Source organism: Podarcis muralis, chromosome Z, assembly GCF_964188315.1.
Source record: "Podarcis muralis chromosome Z, rPodMur119.hap1.1, whole genome shotgun sequence".
NCBI lineage: Eukaryota > Metazoa > Chordata > Lepidosauria > Squamata > Lacertidae > Podarcis > Podarcis muralis.
Genome location: NC_135673.1, coordinates 49,590,133 through 49,612,875, shown reverse-complemented (window position 1 = coordinate 49,612,875; position 22,743 = coordinate 49,590,133). Strand labels below are relative to the sequence as shown.

Below are 22,743 nucleotides of genomic sequence, written 5' to 3'. Positions count from 1 at the left end.
TTTAAGCATAACCTTGCTGGCGTGTGAAATGAGTGCAATTGTGCGGTAGTTGGAGCATTCTTTGGCACTTCCCTTCTTTGGGATTGGGATGTAGACTGATCTTCTCTAATCTTCTGGCCACTGCTGAGTTTTCCAAATTTGCTGGCATATTGAGTGTAGCACCTTAACAGCATCATCTTTTAAAATTTTAAATAGTTCAGCTGGAATACTATCACTTCCACTGACCTTGTTATTTGCAGTGCTTTCTAAGGCCCATTTGACTTCAGTGGAATGAAATAGTCTGTTGCAATTGCATTACACTGTGATACTTTGGCAAACTCCGCAAACACTCACAGAACCAATATAACAAATGAACTAGGTAACTAACTGAAATAAAATCAAATTTCCCCTATGTCCTCCAAACCAACATAATCTTTGGGTCCCAAGCGTTTCCTTCTCATTTATCAGTGCAGTCATACCTCGGGTTACAGACGGTTCAGGTTGCCTTTTTTTTGGTTATGGACCACCGAAACCCAGAAGTACGGCTTACTTCCGGGTTTCGGTGGTCGTGATGCGCAGAAGCACTAAATCACGCTTTGCGCATGTGCAGAAGCGCTGAATCACAACCCGCATGTGCGCAGATGTGCTGCTGCGGGTTGCAAGCACTGCAGGTTGCAAACGTGCATCCCACACAGATACGTTCACAACCTGAACATCCACTGTACTCTAACCACTACACCACATTGGCTTAGAGGGTAAAGGTATCTTAAAAGTTAGTCATCATCATCATCATCACCATCATACTTTTATTATTTGTACCCCACCCATCTGACTGGGCTGCCTCAGCCACTATGGGCAGCTTCCAACATAGAATAAAACATAATAAAACATCAACCATTAAAAACTTCCCTGAACAGGCTGCCTTCAGATGTCTTCTAAAAGTCAGATAGTTGTTATATACTGTAGCTACTTCTCTCCTTGACATCTGATGGGAGGGGGTTCCACAGGGAGGGAGCTACCACTGAGAAGGCCCTCTGCCTGGTTCCCTGCAAGCTCACTTCTCGCAGGGAGGGAACCACCAGATGGCCATCGGAGCTGGACCTCAGTGTCTAAGCTGAATGATGGGGGTGGAGATGCTCTTTCAGGTAAACAGAGGTGAGTGAGATTAATGGACAAATAAAGTACAACCATGATGGCAAGGAAACTTCATATAAAACAGAAAGAATGTATGTATTTCATTTCACTTTTAATTTGTATGCCACCTTTCTATATTACTATACACTATACTATACTATACTATACTATACTAAACTATACTATAGGGACGCGGGTGGCGCTGTGAGTAAAACCACAGTGCCTAGGGCTTGCCGATCGTAGGGTCGGCGGTTCGAATCCCCGCGGTGGGGTGAGCTCCCATCTTTCGGTCCCAGCTCCTGCCCACCTAGCAGTTCGAAAGCACCCCTAAGTGCAAGTAGATAAATAGGTACCGCTTTATAGCGGGAAGGTAAACGGCGTTTCCGTGTGCTGTGCTGGTGCTGGCTCGCTAGAGCAGCTTCGTCACGCTGGCCACGTGACCTGGAAGTGTCTCCGGACAGCGCTGGCCCCCGGCCTCTTAAGTGAGATGGGCGCACAACCCTAGAGTCGGACATGACTGGCCCGTATGGGCAGAGGTACCTTTACCTTTTTATACTATACTATACTATACTATACTATACTATACTATACTATACTATACTATAGAGTAACAGTAAAGACCTTATAACAACAAAGACCTTATAACAATCTGATCCAAAACAAAAATGTCATAATAAAAACATAACTTTAAAATAAACAACTTATATCAAAGTGATATTCAATAATCCATTAGCATATAATAGTACACAATAAAATTAAATATCAGCAAATAACAATTAAACAGAAATTCACCACTAACAATTACAACAAATAATTTCTAAACTATAATAAATAAGAATAGCAGCAAGTCACAGAGCAGACACCTTGCTACTCAAGACCCTTTTCACTGAAGATGCCCAGAGGGAAGTCTTCTGCCTGTAAGACATGTACGCTCCCTACCAATGAGCTATGATCATGCTGCGGTCTTCCAAAGCCGAAGCTTCTTATTCCTCCCACCATGTGACTATACAGTGGTACCTCGGGTTAAGTACTTAATTCGTTCTGGAGGTCTGTTCTTAACCTGAAACCGTTCTTAACCTGAGGCACCACTTTAGCTAATGGGGCCTCCCGCTGCTGCCAATGCATGATTTCTGTTCTCATCCTGAGGCAAGGTTCTGACTTAACCCGAGGTACTACTTCCAGGTTAGTGGAGTCTGTACCCAAAGTGTTTGTAACCCGAGGTACCACTGTACCCAGGTGCCTTCTCAATCTGGCATAGACTGCATCTGGTGCTTTGAAGAGCTGCCTCTCGCTTCTGCTCTTATTTCCCAATGCACCTTTACCTGTGACATCCCACCCAGCTGCCAGGTGGTCTCCTGCAACCCCTCTCCTTATTTCTGTCCCTCCTTATGCATGGGAGTATAAGGGGTTCTGGAGCCACCGGTTCTCAGTTCCCTCATCACCCTCCAGTGCAGGCATCTCGGAATCAGTCTCCTTCCCTCTGCTGGTGCTGCGATTTGGAGTCTGCTCCTCTGCTTCTTCTTTCAGCATCTTTCACCATCTGAGGGGAAACAGGGATGTGGCTCCTCTGGCCTCTCTGCTGTGACCTGGCCCCCCCACTTTCACTGGCACATGTCCCCCTTTCCGCTAAACTCAGCAAGGCATTCAGCAAAGCATTCCCAAATGCCTTCGCCACCTCAAGGGCAGGAAGACGAGGAGCAAGGCAATGTGTCGGAATGTCCTCCTGTGTCAAGGCTGCTTGACATCCTGTCACCAAACTCAGCGAGAGGAGGGGCATTCTGTAAAGTGCTTCCAGTCATCTTGTCCAGTGGGGACGGGTGGTGGGTTCTGCCTGTGGCAGGGCAGGTGGGGGTCTCCTTTCCACCTGAGGTGGCTGCTTCACCCCACCTCATCTGACATCCCAGTGCCATGCATGCTGCTTTCCCCCCTTAAGCTTTGTGTATTGCTGGGGCCAGAAAAACAGACAGAGTGATGATCTGTTTGGAGAGGTCAGAGGAGAGAGAGAGAAGGCCAGGAAGAGGTACAGACAAGTAGTACAGTCTTAACTCGGAAGTCAAACGGAATCCATTCTAGAAGTCTGTTTGACTTCCAAAATGTTCGGAAACCAAGGCATGACTTTCTGCAGCCAATCGGAACCCGCGGAACCCGCATCGGACGTTCGTGTTCCAAAGAACATTCGCAAACCGGAACAGTCACTTCCGGGTTTGTGGCATTTGGGAGCCAAAACGTTCAAGTCACAAGGTGTTCATCTTCCGAGATACGACTCTAACTGAGTGGCTGCAAACTCAAGGGAGTGCCAATTCCTCTGTTCTTGGGGAAAAGGCTTTAGGCAACTCTGGTTGTCCCCCATTAGGCTAACAGGCCCGTTTCTCACCAACCCAAAGTCCTTGGTTAGTTGACTAAGTTGACCAGGCCATCTCTCTGCACACTACTGTAGCTGCAATGTATTCAGACTCTGTGGAAGATAAAGCTATACAATTCTCTTTATAACTGCCTCATGAAATGGGACCATTTCCAAATATAAATACATATCCACCTGTGGATTTATAATCAGTTTTACATCCAGCCCAATCGGCATCAGTAAAACCAATCATTTTAGGATTATTAACAGCTGGTAATCTTAATTTACAGTTTATTGTACCCCGTAAGTACCAAACCACCGAACCATCCAGTCATATTCAGTGGGAGCATTTACTTTTCTATGGCACTGGCTAAGTCAGGTCTACATGTAGTAACAAGACACAAAAGCTTTCCAATCACTGACCTGCACTCATTGTTGTCTGGCAATGGCTTTGAATCATCTTGATTCTTTAAAAAGTCAGTAGTCATGGGTGTGGCAACTGGGTACGTTTCTTGCATCTGCATGCTTTAGATCATTTCAGAAATCTTTTGCTTTTGGCTAAGAAGAAATGAACCATCTTCTTCTCTTTCAACTTGAATTCCAAGACAGTCCTGAAGAAGAAGAAGAAGAGTTTGGATTTGATATCCCGCCTTTCACTCCCTTTAAGGAGTCTCAAAGCGGCTAACATTCTCCTTTCCCTTCCTCCCCCACAACAAACACTCTGTGAGGTGAGTGGGGCTGAGAGACTTCAAGGAAGTGTGACTGGCCCAAGGTCACCCAGCAGCTGCATGTGGAGGAGCGGAGACGCGAACCCGGTTCCCCAGATTACGTGACTACCGCTCTTAACCACTACACCACACTGACTCTCAGTCTAGCTTTAGAATGTCTATATTTATCCTGCTTGGGCCTTATTAGCTGGAGGTTGCCTTTCTCTATAGTCCACAGAGTCTTGTTGTCTATGGTCCAAGAATGGGTCTCTGTGCCCTCTATCTATGAGCATGTTTTCCTCAAGGCATACTTGAAATCTTTACTACAATGGCCCTGGCTGCTCTTTACTCTACTTAACACTTTCACATTTTTTGCAAGCTGTATAAATTTACTGTTTAATGGTTAGGGAACAATAATTCTCCTTATGATGGGAAATATTTCAAGTCTACCCTATGCAGCCTGATGATGATGATGATGATGATGATGATGATGATAATAATAATAATAATAATAATAATAATAATAATAATAATAATAATAATATGCCACCCATCTGACGAAGTTGCCCCCAGCCACTCTGGGCAGCTCCCAACAAAAAATAATAAAAGCACAATATGACATCACACATTAAAAACTTCCCTGAACAAACCCATCCCTTGACAGGGAAAAGTAGCAAAATGCAACACTGACTTGCAAAATGATGCAGTTTCCCTGCCATGGCTTATTTGTTGATCCCTTTAGGTCTTAGGAGGTGAAAAAGCCAAACAGGCTGCTGCTTTTTTCACCTCTTGCATTCAAACAGGCATCCCGTTCCCTACTGAAAACCTAACAACCTGTGAGAGTGAATGGAATCACCTGCTGCTGCTGCTGCTGCTGCTCCTCCCAGTCACATATCACCCAGTGCAGCAAAGACAGATCTGTGCAACAGAAATTAAGACGGGGCCTGGATTTGGCTAGTGAACTGCCCCAGAAAGAAATTGGGAGCTCACAACCCTGTTCTTGACCAATGTTAGGATGGAGAGGGAAGTCTCAGGCAGATGATGACAAGAAGCAGAACCCACTTCTCTTTCAAAAGCTGCGGCTGTGAAACTGACGCTTGTCAACAGAGGGTCCCTACGTTTCCGTGTGCTGCGCTGGTGCTGGCTTGCCAGAGCAGCTTTGTCACGCTGGCCACGTGACCCGGAAGTGTCTCCGGACAGTGCTGGCCCCCGGCCTCTTAAGTGAGATGGGCGCACAACCCCAGAGTCGGACACGACTGGCCCGTACGGGCAGGGGTAGCTTACTCAGGACGCCTGGTGAACTTTTGCTTTTGCTGTATTGCTTTCCAGAGTAGGGAGCCTTATCCTGCTGGGAAGGAAGCAAGAGGCTAACTCCAGAGAGAGCTCCCAGCTAAGAGCGCCCTTGAGCGTATATGATGTGGTTGCCTGTGGAGCCAGAGGAGGGAACAACAGGCTCAGCAGCTGGCAAGGCCAGAGCCTGGGTGAGATGGATGCCAGATCTTTATCTGCTGTCAAAGCACTCTGCAAAATAAGCTAATTAAGAGCCCCTGGCTCCAAGCTGGGGGTGCATTTTTTTGTGGAAAGCACATGCCAGGGACAGACATTGGTAATATGGCATTCAGAGCGAGGAGAAAATTTGCCTCCCCATCCTTATTTTCACTATAATTTCTTTTGGTGCAGTTAATTTTAATAGATCTTCTCAGTGGATACCCATATAAATATAGACTTCTATTATTATTATTATTATTATTATTATTATTATTATTATTATTATTATTATACCCCACCTCTGCTTGGCACCCTGTGCAGTGGAACTCCCCACACCACCCTAAATCTGGCACTGAACATGCTCCCCCTCCTCCCCCAGCCCCAGGTTATTAAAAAGGTGCAATAAACTCAGGCTTTATTTTAGTTTTGTTGGCAGTGCTCTCCTTCTTGTGCCCCATTCTTCTTCCCTTGACTCTTTTAACTCTCCCAAATAAAAAAATCAGGGACATATTTCTCCTCCCCCCATAAGATGTTATTAAAACCTTTTCATAATACATTAAAAGAAACAGATCTAAGTAAAAACTAAAACAGAAAAAGAAAATCAACTTGGCAAACAGAGCAGTGAGCTAATGAGTAGTGCTAGGAGCAGGTGGCGCTGTGGTCTCAGCCACTGAGCCTCTTGGGCTTGCCAATTGGAAGGTCGGCAGTTCGAATCCCCATGACAGAGTGAGCTCCCGTTGCTCTGTCCCTGCTCCTGCCAACCTAGCGGTTCGGAAGCACGTCAAAGTGCAAGTAGATAAATAGGTCCCGCTGGAGCAGAAAGGTAAATGGCGTTTCCGTGCGCTCTGGTTTCCGTCACAGTGTTTGGTTGTTCCAGAAGTGGTTTAGTCCTGCTGGCCACATGACCTGGAAAGCTGTCTGTGGACAAACACCAGCTCCCTCAGCCTGAAAGCAAGATGAGTGACGCCAGAGTGGACTTAACCATCCAGGGCTTTGACTGGACTTAACCATCCAGGGCTCCTTTACCTTTACCTTTTACCTAATGAGTAGCAGCTGTTTATCTACACCAGTGGTTTCCAAACTTTTTTCAAAGAGGGCCAGATTTGATGAAGTGAAGGGCTGTGGGGGTTGAAAGTACCAACCAAAGTTGTTGACCTTTTTTAAGAACGTAGGTAAATTTAGGACTGAGCTTTTTTTAGGGTTGGAGTTGTTGAGCTTCTTTTAGGATTGAAGTTGTTGAAGTTTTTTTAGGATTGTACCCCAGGAAATAAACTGCCACAGGGACCGGATTTAATCGACCGGCAGGCTGGATTAGGCCCCCAAAACAGACTTTGGACATGCCTGATCTACACCATACTGCAAAAAATTGCTTTAACACTTTGTCATGCCCCTTTCTGCAGAATTATATGAAGACTTTCTTGTGCAAAGCAGGTTGCTCCTCTTTGGACTGTGAAATCCTTGGAATTTCAGCAAAAGCTCAATGATTACACTATGCATGTAGGAGGGGGTAGATAAGGACTGTGGTGCCAGATTCCATAACAACTCTATTCTGGGCTTTGTCCTTAAATTAGCTAAATCTTTTCAATATGAGAGCCACAACAAACTCCAGGTGACTAGGAGCCATGGAGATCTCACAGGTAGGAGACATCGCATACAGAAACAGTTCCATACCTAGGGGAACATTTGATATTTCCTCTTTGTGATGGAGGGGGAAGCGTTATGGGCAATTTTGTAGAATCATACAGAATTCCAACTCAGTTAAATACTTGGGAAGCTAAGAGTCTAAATTTGGGTGGTGGGGAAGAAACTTCAACAGGATCGTGAGAAAACTGCTGTGGACAGCTATGCCAAGGATTACAATAAAAAGGTGAAGTAGGACGGGCAAAAGAAACAGCAGTTTATTAGAAGGAATAATAATAATAATAATAATAATAATAATAATAATAATACCAGTAGTTTATTAGAAGGAAGTTAAAGCCGACTCCTGCTGATGTTAGTTCTATCATGTCTCATTCAAACTGTTAAGAAGACATATTCACAGAATGTTCTCAGAAACTTTATTTAAAGCAAATACATATATTGCTGTTAATCTTTTTAAATGATCTAATGAAATATGTAGAAATACATAGACAGCAGTATTCTCCCAATCTCTGGTTTTCTTTATTTCTCCTTCTGTGGGGGCTCCTTCTCTCCCATCTCTCCCATCTCTTCCTTCTCTCCCGTCTCTTCCTTCTCTCCCATCTCTCCCATCTCTCCCTTCTCTTCCTTCTCTTCCTTCTCTTCTTCATCTGAAGCAAAAGCTGAGGGAAAAGTCAAATAACCACCAGTTAAAATTGGTACGTGATACATGTGCTGCATTTTCATTATGCCGTGTGTTCATTCTTTTTGGCAAAAAAATGGGCACACAAGGAAGACAGGAAAACTGGGCCACAAGGAGGCAGCAAACCTTTGTGCCCTTCAGAGGCACATGCGCGGTCTGCTATGGCCTCCTGCATGGGGGAACAACACCCCTGCCAAGACGTCCGCCCAGCAGAGGCAACCTGGCAAGGTCAGCCTCCTCCCCACAAAGGCGTCTTGAGCTGTGCTCCACACTGGGGGTGGGAGGTGGGGGCTGTAGCCCTCACACTCCCATAAGCCCCTGCCAACATGGCCAGCAGTCTTTATGGAGGATGGGACTTGTAGCCCAACAAAATTTGGAGGGCCACATACCCTGGATTTGCAAAATCAGGATTCTCAAAATTACCTTCTAGCTCCATCAGCTGTTTCCTCCTGAGAAGTATTTCATTCTTCTTATACAGTCTGTCCAGCACCCTCTCAAGTCGTTTGATTGCCCTCTTCAGTGCCTCATATTCCTGGAGAGGACAGGGGATTGGGAAACATTTACACCAGAAGTAGACATTAAATTGACTGGCAGCCTCTTGGGAAAGAGTGGGTTGCACCTGTCTGCACAAGCCACAGGCTGGACTCAGTTTTGCACTCTTAGAGCTGTTGCCTAAAGCAACAGAGAGCTATGGTTTTCACTCAGAAAGTTCTGCAAAGTTCAGTTATTTAAATCAGTTCGCCTTCTTGCCTTTCACCGTACAACATCCTTCCCCAGCCCGGTGCCCTCCAGGTATAATGCCCACCTTGAGCTGGAGAGACTCAAGGTGGGCATTACAGCCTAACACCCCTTTCCTGCCTCTCCCTCTGTACTTACCCTGGTTGGAAACTGGCCACCAGTAGCCGAAGCTGCTCCGCCCGGAGATGTTTTCTCCTCCGAGGGCAGAGCCATCTTCAGAGCCGAAGCCGCGGCGACAAAAACCGTCTCCAGCCCGGACCCTGCAGTACGCTGAGGGCAGATGGAGAAGCGTGGCAGCTTCGCGCCTCCGCGAAACTTCTCCCGGGACCCCGACTCTTCCGCCCCAGCGGCAGCAGCGCCTTCCACGGCAGGAGTGGGAGCGGGTAATGGGGGCGCGGAGGGCGAAAGGCTCGAGGGTGGCCAAGGGGGCAGAGAAGAATCAGGCACGTCCGACTCGGAGCCTGGGTTCTCGGGCGAAGTGTTCCGTTGCATCCTGCAGGCGCGGCAGCTGTCCCGGCGGCAAGTCCTCTCTCTGTTGTAGCTGCCTCTGCTTAGGAGCCCAGCAAGCGCTCTCCTGGATCGCTCTGAGGTCCGCGCACAACTGCCGCGAGCAGAGATCCCCACCGCTCTTTTAGTCAGCAGAGCCGTCGGGGAAAGGTGGAGCTCGAGGTGCAGCGGCCGCCAATGAGAGGAGAAAGTGGGCTGTTCTCCCTCCCTCCCACCGCCCCTCCCTCCCACCGTCCCTTCTTGGCGCATCTGGATCGCAAGAAAACTATTGTTACTAAAAGGCAGAAAATGGATATGATTACTTTTCCAGTACAGGCCTGGGAAGGGGCGGCGTGCGTGCTGCAGCTTGCTTTGTTTCCCTGCTGGTTACAAAGGCGCAGTGGACTACGATAAAGCGCCATTAACATATGTTGTTGTTGTTTAGTCGTTTAGTCGTGTCCAACTCTTCTTGACCCCCTGGACCAGAGCACGCCAGGCACCTCTGTCCTCCACTACCTCCCGCAGTTTGGTCAAACTCATGCTGGTAGCTTCGAGAACACTGCCCAACCATCTCGTCCCCTGTCGTCCCCTTCTCCTTGTGCCCTCCATCTTTCCCAGCATCAGTGTCTTCTCCAGGGAGTCTTCTCTTCTCATGAGGTGGCCAAAGTATTGGAGCCTCAGCTTCACGATCTGTCCTTCCAGTGAGCACTCAGGGCTGATTTCCTTAAGAATGGATGCGTTTGATCTTCTTGCAGTCCATGGGACTCTCAAGAGTCTTCTCCAGCACCAGAATTCAAAAGCATCAGTTCTTCGGCGATCAGCCTTCTTTATGGTCCAGCTCTCACTTCCATACATCACTACTGGGAAAACCATGGCTTTAACTATAAGGACCTTTGTTGGCAAGGTGACGTCTCTACTTCTCAAGATGCTGTCTAGGCCTGTCATTGCCCTTCTCCCAAGAAGCAGGCGTCTTTTAACATATACATATACAGATACAGACACAGATATACATATACATATACATATACATATATACATATACATATACATATACATATACATATACATATATTTTATTAAAATTTCTGTTTTACAATTTAAAGTACTCATTTTTACATCCTTACAATATCAATGACTCCCCTTCTCTTTCAATGGTTCAATGGTATCATAAATCCCTGCATGTTTTACGAAAACTATACCATTCAGTATTCCATTATTACTGTACATCCATCAAAATTTTCTACACTGTTAAATTTCTCTTAATGCTGCCAGCATTTTCAGCTGTACTCAGTTATTTCCCATATATTCAATAAACGTTTTCCAACCTTCTCTAATGGGTCCATTAATTTTAATGGGTTTACTCTGAGAAAAAGCTAGTTGAAGACTTCTTCTTTGGCGACCCGATGTATCCGAGTAAGATTGTCTTCCATAAACACGATTGTAACAGTGAGTTCGTAGGTGACTGTGGAGGCCAATTCTGGATCCACGTGTCCTTCCACAGTGGGGACATAGGTTTCCGGGCGGGAGTTGACTACGGTGAGGGTTTGCCAAGCGTGCCTTCCTCTTCGCCCGTTTCTCACTTGTGTCCTGAGTTTGAGTGTCTTCAAAGTCCAGGACACCTTTGGTAAAGGCTGTTCTCCAACTGGAGCGCTCACAGGCTAGTGTTTCCCAGTTGTCGGTGTTTATACTACATTTTTAAAGATTTGCCTTGAGAGAGTCTTTAAACCTCTTTTGATGACCACCAGCATTATGCTTTCCCTTTTTAAGTTCGGAATAGAGTAGTTGCTTTGGAAGACGATCATCATTGTTTTCTAGTTCTGCTGGATCTCTCAGCGGCCTTTGATACAATCGACCATAACATCCTTCTGGACCGTCTAGAGGGGCTGGGAGCTGAGGGCACTGTTATACAGTGGTTTCGCTCCTTCCTCCTGGGCTGTGTTCAGAAAGTGATGGTGGGGGATGAGTGTTCAGACCCCTGGGCCCTCACTTGTGGGGTGCCTCAGGGTTCCGTCCTCTCCCCCATGCTTTTTAACATCTATATGAAGCCACTGGGAGAGATCATCAGGGGGTTTGGACTGGGTGTCCATCAATATGCAGATGATACCCAGCTCTACCTCTCTTTTAAATCAGAACCAGTGAAGGTGGTGAAGGTCCTGTGTGAGTGCCTGGAGGCGGTTGGAGGATGGATGGCGGCTAATGGATTGAAGTTGAATCCTGACAAGACAGAAGTACTGTTTTTGGGGGACAGGGGGCGGGCTGGTGTGGAGGGCTCCCTGGTCCTGAATAGGGTAACTGCCCCTGAAGGACCAGGTGCGCAGCCTGGGAGTCATTTTGGACTCACAGCTGTCCATGGAGGCGCAGGTCAATTCTATATCCAGGGCAGCTGTTTACCAACTCCACCTGGTACGCAGGCTGAGACCCTACCTGCCCGCGGACTGTCTTGCCAGAGTGGTGCATGCTCTAGTTATCTCCTGCTTGGACTACTGCAATGCGCTCTACGTGGGGCTACCTTTGAAGGTGACTCGGAAACTACAACTAATCCAGAATGCGGCAGCTAGACTGGTGACTGGGGGCGGCCGCCGAGACCACATAACACCGGTCTTGAAAGACCTACATTGGCTCCCAGTATGTTTCCAAGCACAATTCAAAGTGCTGGTGTTGACCTTTAAAGCCCTAAACGGCCTCGGCCCAGTATACCTGAAGGAGCGTCTCCACCCCCATCATTCTGCCCGGACACTGAGGTCCAGCGCCGAGGGCCTTCTGGCGGTTCCCTCATTGCGATAAGCAAAGCTACAGGGAACCAGGCAGAGGGCCTTCTCGGTAGTGGCACCCGCCCTGTGGAACGCCCTCCCATCAGATGTCAAAGCGATAAACAACTACCTGACATTCAGAAGACATCTTAAGGCAGCCCTGTTCAGGGAAGCTTTTAATGTGTGATATTTTAGTGTTTTTTGGTTTCTATGGAAGCCGCCCAGAGTGGCTGGGGAAACCCAGCCAGATGGGCGGGGTACAAATAAATTATTATTATTATTATTATTATTATTATTATTATTATTATTAGGCATCCCCACAACATGACCAGTCCAACAAAGATGATGTTGAAGAATCATTGCTTCAATACGGGTGATCTTTGCTTCTTGCAGTACACTGGCATTAGTTCGCCTGTCTTCCCAAGTGATGTGTAAAATTTTTCAGAGACATTGTTGATGGAATCTTTTGAGGAGTTGGAGATGGCGTTTATAAGTGGTCCATGTTTCACAAGCAGACAGTAAGGTTGGTAGTACAATATCTTTGTAAACAAGCATTTTGGTTTCCCTGCAAATGTCCCGGTCCTCAAACACTCTGCACTTCAACACATTCTCAGCAAGGTTATTTCGTCCCTTTACACGGGCGTAGCAAGGGGGGCAGGGAGGGGTAGCTGCCCCCCATAATCAATAAAAAATCAATAAAAATGCACAGCAAACTGAGGTTCACCCCCCTAGCAAAAGACCTGCCCCCCCAAATCCTGGCTATGCCCATGTTCCTTCAGCTTCTCTTATTTATTTATTTATTTATTTATTTATTTATTTATTTATTTAATTAATAAAAATCTGGGTGCAGCTAGCCCATTACAGTTTAGACTGTAATTTTATGTAAAGTAACAGGAAACTAAAATGGGACCTATTCAGTTTTACACAGTAAAGGGATGTTACCATGTGGAAGATGTGGGGAAAGGCAGATACTCTTTTTTTAAAGCAGCAAACCTGAAAATAGGTGTGCAGAGTTACCCAACGATAGGAACCAACTCTTGGGGGTTAAGGTCCCTTTGCCCCCCCATATTTGAGGGGGCTGCCCCCCCGATTTAATGGGCATTGCGATTCAGATGGTGTTCATGTGCACGTCTTGTGATCAATTATGCAGGATGGGGCTTACCTGCCCCCCCCCCATTTTTTTTCAAGATGGCACCTCTGCACTCAACGAAGACAGCAGAAAAAGATGAAAAATGTTAAGATGTGTATTCTTCTCTATTAAATAACAGAAGATAGTAATGTTTCTTTTGAAATATGTACTGTATGTATCATTGATGAGAAAACATTGCAATGAGTTGTTTTGACAGTGTAAAAATGTGCAACAGTTTCCTCAGCTGTGTTTGTTTGCTACAGATATCAAGGTGGGGGCACAATGGTTAGAGTGTCTGACTAGGACCTGGGAGAGCAGGGCTTGAATCCCCACTCAGCCATGGAGCTCCTGTCGCCATCTCTTAGCCTAACCTACCTCACCGGGTTGTTGCGAGGATTAAATGGGAAGGAGAAGAACCAGGTTGCCCCCCCCCCCAGCTGGAACTCACCAGAACTCAGTTCCAGCACATCTCAGGTAAGCACCATTGCCATTATAAGAGAACAAGGGAGGCATCCAGTTACCCCATGGATGGATTGTGTATATCCATAACCTCTTGCCTGAAACATGCAGAATTTTATGTACCAGTTCTTTCTCTCTTCCAAGACACACTTGTACTGCTCACCCCAAATAGTGCAAACTGTAGAATTTTGTGATTACAGTCACTTTATTACTTGGGTTGATACCCCTCTCTTCTACCCCCCTTGCAGGCCACAGGTTCCCCAGTCCCCCCTTCCAGGAATGCTTTTAGCTCTTACGTTTTAGATTGCAAATGTCTCAGTGAAGACTAAGAGAGACATATTTGGCAGTGCCAACTATGCATGTCTGTTGGGATGGATTCGTATTAAAATCGTATGATCTAGTCCCATGTGGGTCCTATAAGGAATAAATATGTTCCCATTTCATTTATGCAATAGCTTTCTGCAGAAAACCCATTGCTTAAATAAAAAATTACTTGATGCTTTCTGTACGTCTATACCTCACTTCTTTCTCAAGTTTCTGGACCTGCTCTGGATCCCAGATGCAGTTGTAATCTTGAGGCAGTTGCACTGCAACACAGATTTTGTAGTCTCCGGCTACATACACACCATACATTTAAAGCAAGCACGCGCGCGCGCACACACACACACACACAGAATCCTGGGAACTGAAGTTTGCTAAGGATGCTGGTAAATGCAGCTCTGCAGTTCCATGGATTCCTGTGTGAGGCATGAATGTGCTTTAAATGTGTTTTCAATGTATGCAGTGTTGGCGCAGGGGTGCTTAGTCTGTGGCCTCCCAAGCGTGGTTGGACCAGAACTCCCATCAGCCCCACAACATCTGGAGAGTCACAACATCCCCATCCCTGAGGTTTCTTTAACACCTGGTTGTTTTGACTTGTGCACGCATTTTTGTTCTCCCAGTGGCCACCCAGATGCCAGGATGGGAAGCCCACCAGCAGGACATGAGTACAACAGCACCCCACTCTTCCGCATTTGTGATTCCCTGCAACTGGTATTCAGAGGCATCCTGCTTCCAACAGCAGAGATAAGACATGGCCTTCTCTTCCAACCAGCCTCTGCTGGATTAGCCTTTTCTGCACCAGAGATCTGCCCATTTGTCCATAGTTCAGGTAAAGTAAAGGGACATGGGTGACACTGTGGTCTAAACCACTGAGCCTCCTGGGCTTGCTGATCAGAAGGTCGGCGGTTTGAGTCCCTGCGACGGGGTGAGTTCCCTTTGCTCTGTCCCATTTCCTGCCAACCTAGCAGTTTGAAAGCACACCAGTGTGAGTAGATAAAGAGGTACTGCTGTGGCAGGAAGGTAAACAGCATTTCCACACACTCTGGCTTCCATCACGGTGTCCCATTGCACCAGAAGCAGTTTAGTCATGCTGGCCACATGGCCCGGAAAGCTGTCTGTGGACAAACACCGGCTCCTTCAGCCTGAAGCAAGATAAACACCATATCCCATAGGCACCTTTGACTGGACTTAACCATCCAGGGGTACTTTACCTTTACCTTTTTTTATCATAGTTCGTTGTGGGCCAGCCTTCATCAGCCTTGTGCCCTCCATATATTTTGGACTCTCACAGTTCCCTGGTGGGACTGGTGCAAGTTACAGTCAAAAAAATCTGCAGGACACCAGGCACCAGCAAAGGCTGACCCAGGGAGAGCAGCAGACAGAAAAGACAGGCTTCTGATGTCCTTCACTCTGAATGAGGAAGTTAAGAGCTCTCTCCTTGAACATGCTTCAGAGCCCACCTCAAGGGGCTGGTGCCCACCTTAGGAAGTCCAAGAACCTGAAAGAATGCCTCTCCATTTACCAGTGTTTAAGAGCTTCAGAGGGGGCTCTTGCCCATGTTCTGCCATCAGGGAAACCCCACCATGGCTCATTTTGCATGCAACTGTAAGGTGGAAGCCTAGAGCAAATCTTGGTCTCAGTCGTTCTGGCTGATGGGAATCGTAGTCAAAAGCATCTAGAGGGGGCTTGCAGGGCAGCAGCTGAAGAAGGAGCAAAAGAGTTTTCTTGTGTGTGTGTTACTTGTGGCTGATTAGCTGCTCTCCCTGTGCAAAGGTCAGAGGGGGCAGGGCTTCTGTTGAGTCAGGTGATTAGCTGTGGGAGGAGCTTATCAGAGCTTGCAGGGCAGCAGCTGAAGGAGGAGCAAAAGGGTTTTCTTGTGTGTGTGTTTCTTTGTGGCGGCGCGCACAGTTTGATCCATCTTTTAGATTTAGGGGAGCTAGTCTCAAACGTTTGTTGGGGGAGACCTAGGTTTTTTTTTTTTTGGGGGGGGGTTATTTGTCCTGTCTTCACGCTTTTTAAGATGGAGGACCACTGTAGCCACCCCCAACGACACGTTCTCAAGATGGAGGGTGAGGGAACAGCTGCAGTCGCCTGCGGTTCCTGCGCAATGTTTGCCATCTTGCCAAAGGTTGCAGGCAGCTTTACCTGCAGCAATTGTATGTTGATTGCCCTCTTAGAAGACAAAGTCCAGCAACTGGAGGAACGTGTAGCTACGCTCCAAGGAATTAGAGAGCGGGAGCTCCTCTTGGAAGCAACAGAGAACATCGTCTCCACCAAGGAGGAGACAGGGGACACCCCTGAGAAGGAGGCTAGTTCACCAACACAGGTGCCAGATATATGGAGAAACGTGACTCAAAGAAGTAGGAGGCCCAGGGTTCGCTCTGATTGTTTAGAAATAACAATCGCTTTGAAGTCCTCTCCCCTAGCATGGAAGACAAAGAACAGACTCCTTTTGAGGATCTCTCCCTCATTACAGTCGATCAGGTATATGAAGACGAGCAGCAAAGTCAGTCCTCAGGGAATGTGCAGGCGACCTTGGAACGGACAGCTCACGGAAGAACCCCGACCAAACCTAAGAGGAGGCGTGTAGTGGTGATAGGGGATTCCCTACTGAGGGGAACAGAAGCAGTGATCTGTGGGCCTGACAAGATGTCTCGGGAGGTGTGCTGTCTCCCCGGGGCTAAGATCCAAGATGTAACTGAACGACTGCAAGGAATCATAAAACCCACTGACAAATACCCCTTCCTCTTGGTTCATGTGGGAACCAATGACACTGCAAGCAATAGCCTCCAGAAGATCAAAAGAGACTACGAGGCTCTGGGCAGGAAGTTGAAGCAATTAAATGCACAAATTGTCATCTCATCTGTCCTCCCAGTTGAACGACGTGGCCCAGGGAGAGAGGGAAAAATAGTGGAAGTGAACAGCTGGCTTCGCAAATGGTGTAAACAGGAACGGTTTGGATTCTTAGATCACGGACTGCAGTTTCTTGAAGATGGACTTCTGGCAAGCGATGGGCTGCACCTCACAGCGGTTGGGAGGAATGTTTTTGCCAAAAATCTCAGAAACCTCATCAGGAGGGCTTTAAACTGACTAATGTGGGGGAGGGAGACAGTGCTCCTGAAGGTAGGAGTCTATCAATTGATGAAGATGATCATCCAAATGTCATAGACCAAATGGAGCAAACAGCACACAGACCTAGTGGTGTGAGGAAAAAATCCTTAAATAAGAGACACGGGGGAATGATTAATGGACTTCAATGCCTGTACACTAATGCGCAAAGCATGGGAAATAAACAAGATGAGCTTGAGCTCTTGGTACAGCAAACTAAATATGACATAATAGGCATCACTGAAACCTGGTGGGATAAGTCCCACGATTGGAATGTAATAATGGAGGGATACAATCTATTTCAGAGAAACAGAGCAGACAAGAAAGGAGGAGGAGTGGCGTTATATGTCAGGGATGTGTATACCTGTGAAGAAATCCAAGATTTAGAACCTCAAAGCCAAAGTGAGAGCATTTGGGTCAAAATTAAGGGAGAGAAGAATAACAGTGACCTCATTGTGGGAGTTTACTAGAGATCCCCAAGCCAAACAGAGGACATAGATGATGCCTTCCTGGAACAGATGGCCAAGCATGCAAAAGGAAGGGAGATAGTAGTAATGGGGGACTTCAATTACCCGGATATTTGTTGGATGTCAAACTCAGCCAAGAGCATAAGGTCAAACAGATTCCTCACTGGCCTTGCAGACAACTTCATTGTCCAGAAAGTGGGAGAAGCAACAAGAGGAACAGCCATTTTAGATCTGGTCCTAACCAATGTTGATGACCTGGTTAGTGGGATAGAAGTGGAAGGATCATTAGGCGCGAGTGATCATGCTCTTCTGAAGTTTACTATACAGCGGAAAGGAGCAGCCAAGCATACTAGGACTCAATTTCTTGACTTTAAGAAAGCCGACTTCATAAAACTTAGGGAAGTGCTGGGTGAGATCCCATGGACAGTAATACTAAAAGGAAAGGGAGTTGATGATGGCTGGGAGTTTGTTAAGAGGGAGATAGTAAAAGCACAACTTCAGGCAATACCAATGAGACGGAAACATGGAAGGTGCCTAAAGAAGCCAGGGTGGCTATCTAAAGAACTTTTAACTGAGTTAAGATTAAAAAAGGATGTGTACAAAAAATGGAAAAGGGGGGAAACCACCAAAGAGGAATTCAAACAAATAGCCAGCACGTGTAGACACAGAGTCAGAAAAGCTAAAGCACAGAATGAACTCAAGCTTGCTAGAGAGGTTAAAAGCAACAAAAAAGGCTTTTATGGGTATGTTCGTAGCAAAAGGAAGAACAAAGAAACAGTGGGGTCACTCAGAGGAGAAGATGGTGAAATGCAAACAGGGGACACAGAAAGGGCTGAACTCCTCAATGCCTTCTTTGCCTCAGTCTTCTCTGATAAAGAAAACAAAGCCCGACCTGAAGAATTTGGAGCAAATGATTCAGCAGAGGAAACACAGCCCAGAATAACTAAGGAGATAGTACAAGAATACTTGGCTAGTTTAGATGTATTCAAGTCTCCAGGGCCAGATGAACTGCATCCAAGAGTATTAAAAGAACTGGCAGATGTGATCTCAGAACCACTGGCAGTCATCTTTGAGAATTCCTGGAGAACAGGCGAAGTCCCGGCAGACTGGAGGAGGGCAAATGTTGTACCTATTTTCAAAAAGGGGAAAAGAGAGGACCCAAATAATTACCGCCCAGTCGGTCTGACATCAATACCAGGGAAGATTCTGGAGCAGATCATTAAGCAAACAGTCTGTGAGCACCTAGAAAGGAATGCTGTGATCACCAATAGTCAGCATGGATTTCTGAAAAATAAGTCATGTCAGACTAACCTGATCTTGTTTTTTGACAGAATTACAACCCTGGTAGATGAAGGGAACGTAGTAGATGTAGCCTACCTTGATTTCAGCAAGGCATTCGACAAGGTGCCCCATGATATTCTTGTAAAGAAGCTGGTAAAATGCGGTCTTGACTATGCTACCACTCAGTGGATTTGTAACTGGCTGACTGACCGAACCCAAAGGGTGCTCATCAATGGTTCCTCTTCATCCTGGAGAAGAGTGACTAGTGGGGTGCCACAGGGTTCTGTCTTGGGCCCGGTCTTATTCAACATCTTTATCAACGACTTGGATGATGGACTCAAGGGCATCCTGATCAAATTTGCAGATGACACCAAACTGGGAGGGGTGGCTAACACCCCAGAGGACAGGATCACACTTCAAAACGACCTTGACAGATTAGAGAACTGGGCCAAAACAAACAAGATGAACTTTAACAGGGAGAAATGTAAAGTATTGCACTTGGGCAAAAAAAATGAGAGGCACAAATACAAGATGGGTGACACCTGGCTTGAGAGCAGTACAGGTAATAGAATCATAGAATCATAGAATCATAGAATCATAGAGTTGGAAGAGACCACAAGGGCCATCGAGTCCAACCCCCTGCCAAGCAGGAAACACCATCAGAGCACTCCTGACATATGGTTGTCAAGCCTCTGCTTAAAGACCTCCAAAGAAGGAGACTCCACCACACTCCTTGGCAGCAAATTCCACTGTTGAACAGCTCTTACTGTCAGGAAGTTCTTCCTAATGTTTAGGTGGAATCTTCTTTCTTGTAGTTTGGATCCATTGCTCCGAGTCCGCTTCTCTGGAGCAGCAGAAAACAGCCTTTCTCCCTCCTCTATGTGACATCCTTTTATATATTTGTACATGGCTATCATATCACCCCGTAACCTGCCCAGCTCCCTTAGCCGTTCCTCATAAGGCATCGTTTCCAGGCCTTTGACCATTTTGGTTGCCCTCCTCTGGACACGTTCGAGTTTGTCAGTGTCCTTCTTGAACTGTGGTGCCCAGAACTGGACACAGTACTCCAGGTGAGGTCTGACCAGAGCAGAATACAGTGGCACTATTACTTCCCTTGATCTAGATGCTATACTCCTATTGATGGGGCCCAGAATTGCATTGGCTTTTTTAGCTGCCGCGTCACATTGTTGGCTCATGTCAAGTTTGTGGTCAACCAAGACTCCTAGATCCTTTTCACATGTACTGCTCTCAAGCCAGGTGTCCCCCATCTTGTATTTGTGCCTCTCATTTTTTTTGCCCAAGTGCAATACTTTACATTTCTCCCTGTTAAAATTCATCTTGTTTGTTTTGGCCCAGTTCTCTAATCTGTCAAGGATCAGGATGCCCTTGAGTCCATCATCCAAGTCGTTGATAAAGATGTTGAATAAGACCGGGCCCAAGACAGAACCCTGTGGCACCCCACTAGTCACTCTTCTCCAGGATGAAGAGGAACCATTGATGAGCACCCTTTGGGTTCGGTCAGTCAGCCATTCCTTTCTAGGTGCTCACAGACTGTTTGCTTAATGATCTGCTCCAGAATCTTCCCTGGTATTGATGTCAGACCGACTGGGCGGATCTAGGAGTCTTGGTTGACCACAAACTTGACATGAGCCAACAGTGTGACACGGCAGCTAAAAAAGCCAATGGAATTCTGGGCTGCATCAATAGGAGTCTAGCATCTTGATCAAGGGAAGTAATAGTGCCACTGTATTCTGCTCTGGTCAGACCTCACCTGGAGTACTGTGTCCAGTTCTGGGCACCACAGTTCAAGAAGGACACTGACAAACTGGAACGTGTCCAGAGGAGGGCAACCAAAATGGTCAAAGGCCTGGAAACGATGCCTTATGAGGAATGGCTAAGGGAGCTGGGCATGTTTAGCCTGGAGAAGAGGAGGTTAAGGGGTGATATGATAGCCATGTTCAAATATATAAAAGGATGTCACATAGAGGAGGGAGAAAGGTTGTTTTCTGCTGCTCCAGAGAAGCGGACATGGAGCAATGGATCCAAACTACAAGAAAGAAGATTCCACCTAAACATTAGGAAGAACTTCCTGACAGTAAGAGCTGTTCGACAGTGGAATTTGCTGCCAAGGAGTGTAGTGGAGTCTCCTTCTTTGGAGGTCTTTAAGCAGAGGCTTGACAACCATATGTCAGGAGTGCTCTGATGGTGTTTCCTGCTTGGCAGGGGGTTGGACTCGATGGCCCTTGTGGTCTATTCCAACTCTATGATTCTATGATTCTAGGGCACTTGGTTGGCAAAGAATCAAGCAACGTCTAAAGGGTGTGGGGAGTACGCTTCAAAGAGGACTTTATTTATTTTATTTATTATTTTGACAAAGTAATAATAATAAACAAATAATAATAAAATGTGCACCCCACCCCTGAGATCATTGTATTGTATCTATCCGACCTCCCAAAATTTCAACGCCTCTTGTGATGGTTTGACCCCTTTCCGTTTTAACACTACAAATTCTACAAACACCTTCCATATCTCCTCAAAATCATTTCTCCGGCATATGCCCCATCTTACTTTAATAGCACATGTTAATTTATCATTAATAGCTATATCCCACACCTCTTTATACTATTCTTCCATTTTATATTCTGCTTGCCCCTTCCACTTCCTAGCTAGAATAATGTGTGCAGCTGTCAATAAATTTGTGAGCAAGTCCTTCCTAGCCTGTGAACCTTCCTTCCATCCCATCGTAAATGGATAATAGTGCTACCTCTGGACCTTTGGTCAGCTTTCACCCAGGGATTTCTGTTGTCTCCCTAAACACCCTTTGAAAGAGGGCTTTTGCTGGGAGACTGTCTTAAAGCACTTGTCAAAAGCCCTCTTTGAAGCATCTCTGGGTTGCTTTTTTAAGCAAGTGTTGGGGAAGAGAAGGAAATCTGCTTGGTTCAGGCTGCTTTGTTCTCTCACCTGTCCTGGATGTGGTTTAGGGAAAACACCCTCATGGGCCAAGACTGCAGTGCGCCAGGATTTCAGGCATTGGTCTCCCCCATGCTACCTGGAAAGGCCAAGGGCTGAACTTGTGACCATGTGCATGCAAAACCGATGCTCTCTCACCGAGCCACGACCCTCCTGATATTACTATATTTTACATTCAACTGAGTTGTAAAGTATGGACAATCTGTGTATGGCTGTTCAGCCTTCACCGGTGCAGATAGGCTGGGACTGAGATAGCAAGTGGCTCAAGGTCACCCTGAGAGGCCCTGCTAATTCCTTTTCTCAGAAACACTGGAAACGCAGAGTGCTTCAATTTCAAGAGAGCATTGTGCAAGATCTGGCCGAAAGGCAACACAAGGAGATCTGCAATGATTGTTGCAATGCACCCCTATTGATTAATATTGTAAGGTTCTTGTGTTCATTTATTATTTATATATTAAATTTGTATAATGGTAGAAGGTTGTATCATCTTAGAAGGAGTGCATGAGAGAGAGGAGATCCCAGCAGACTTTAGGGATTCCAAAATTATCAACCTCTTTAAAAAAAGGTGATAGAACAGATTGCAGAAACTATTGAGGCATCTTTTCATTAGCTGCGGCTGGCAAAATTCTTGCAAAGATCATAGCAAAAAGTCTCCTTACAATATTCGAGGCTACCCTTTCTAAATCCTAAAATGGTTTTCAACCTTCTAGGGGGATAGTGGACATGATTTTTACCGCTCGATAGCTTCAAGAAAAATGCAGAGAGCAAAACCAACCCTTACATATGGTGTTTATTGACCTAAGGCCTTTGACACTGTAAATCATAATGCTCTGTGGACTGTCCTTCTAAAAATTTGCTGCCCAGATAAATTTGTGAACATCAAATATGACAGCAACAATCACAGATAGCAATGGCTCTCAAAGTGAACCATTCACAGTGGAACCAGGTGTTAAAAAGAGTTGTGTTATTTCCCCAACTCTATTCATTTTCATTGCCATGATCCAACACTTTGTCGAAAGGAAACTCCCCTCCGGAGTAGAAATCAAATATCCAACAGATGGAAAT

The 22,743-nt window shown here is 46.2% G+C and overlaps 1 protein-coding gene across 1 annotated transcript; it reads right to left on the bottom strand.

Moving 5' to 3' along the window:
• Nucleotides 1–7,692: 7,692 nt before the first annotated feature.
• On the bottom strand, nt 7,693–9,348 carry LOC144326233 (uncharacterized). Its single transcript, XM_077922741.1, has 3 exons — nt 8,846–9,348; nt 8,393–8,501; nt 7,693–7,949 (listed from the first exon to the last, which is right to left on the bottom strand). The coding sequence occupies exons 1-3, from the start codon at nt 9,197–9,199 to the stop codon at nt 7,810–7,812; spliced, it is 603 nt and encodes a 200-aa protein (XP_077778867.1). The 5' UTR covers nt 9,200–9,348; the 3' UTR covers nt 7,693–7,809.
• Nucleotides 9,349–22,743: the final 13,395 nt, after the last annotated feature.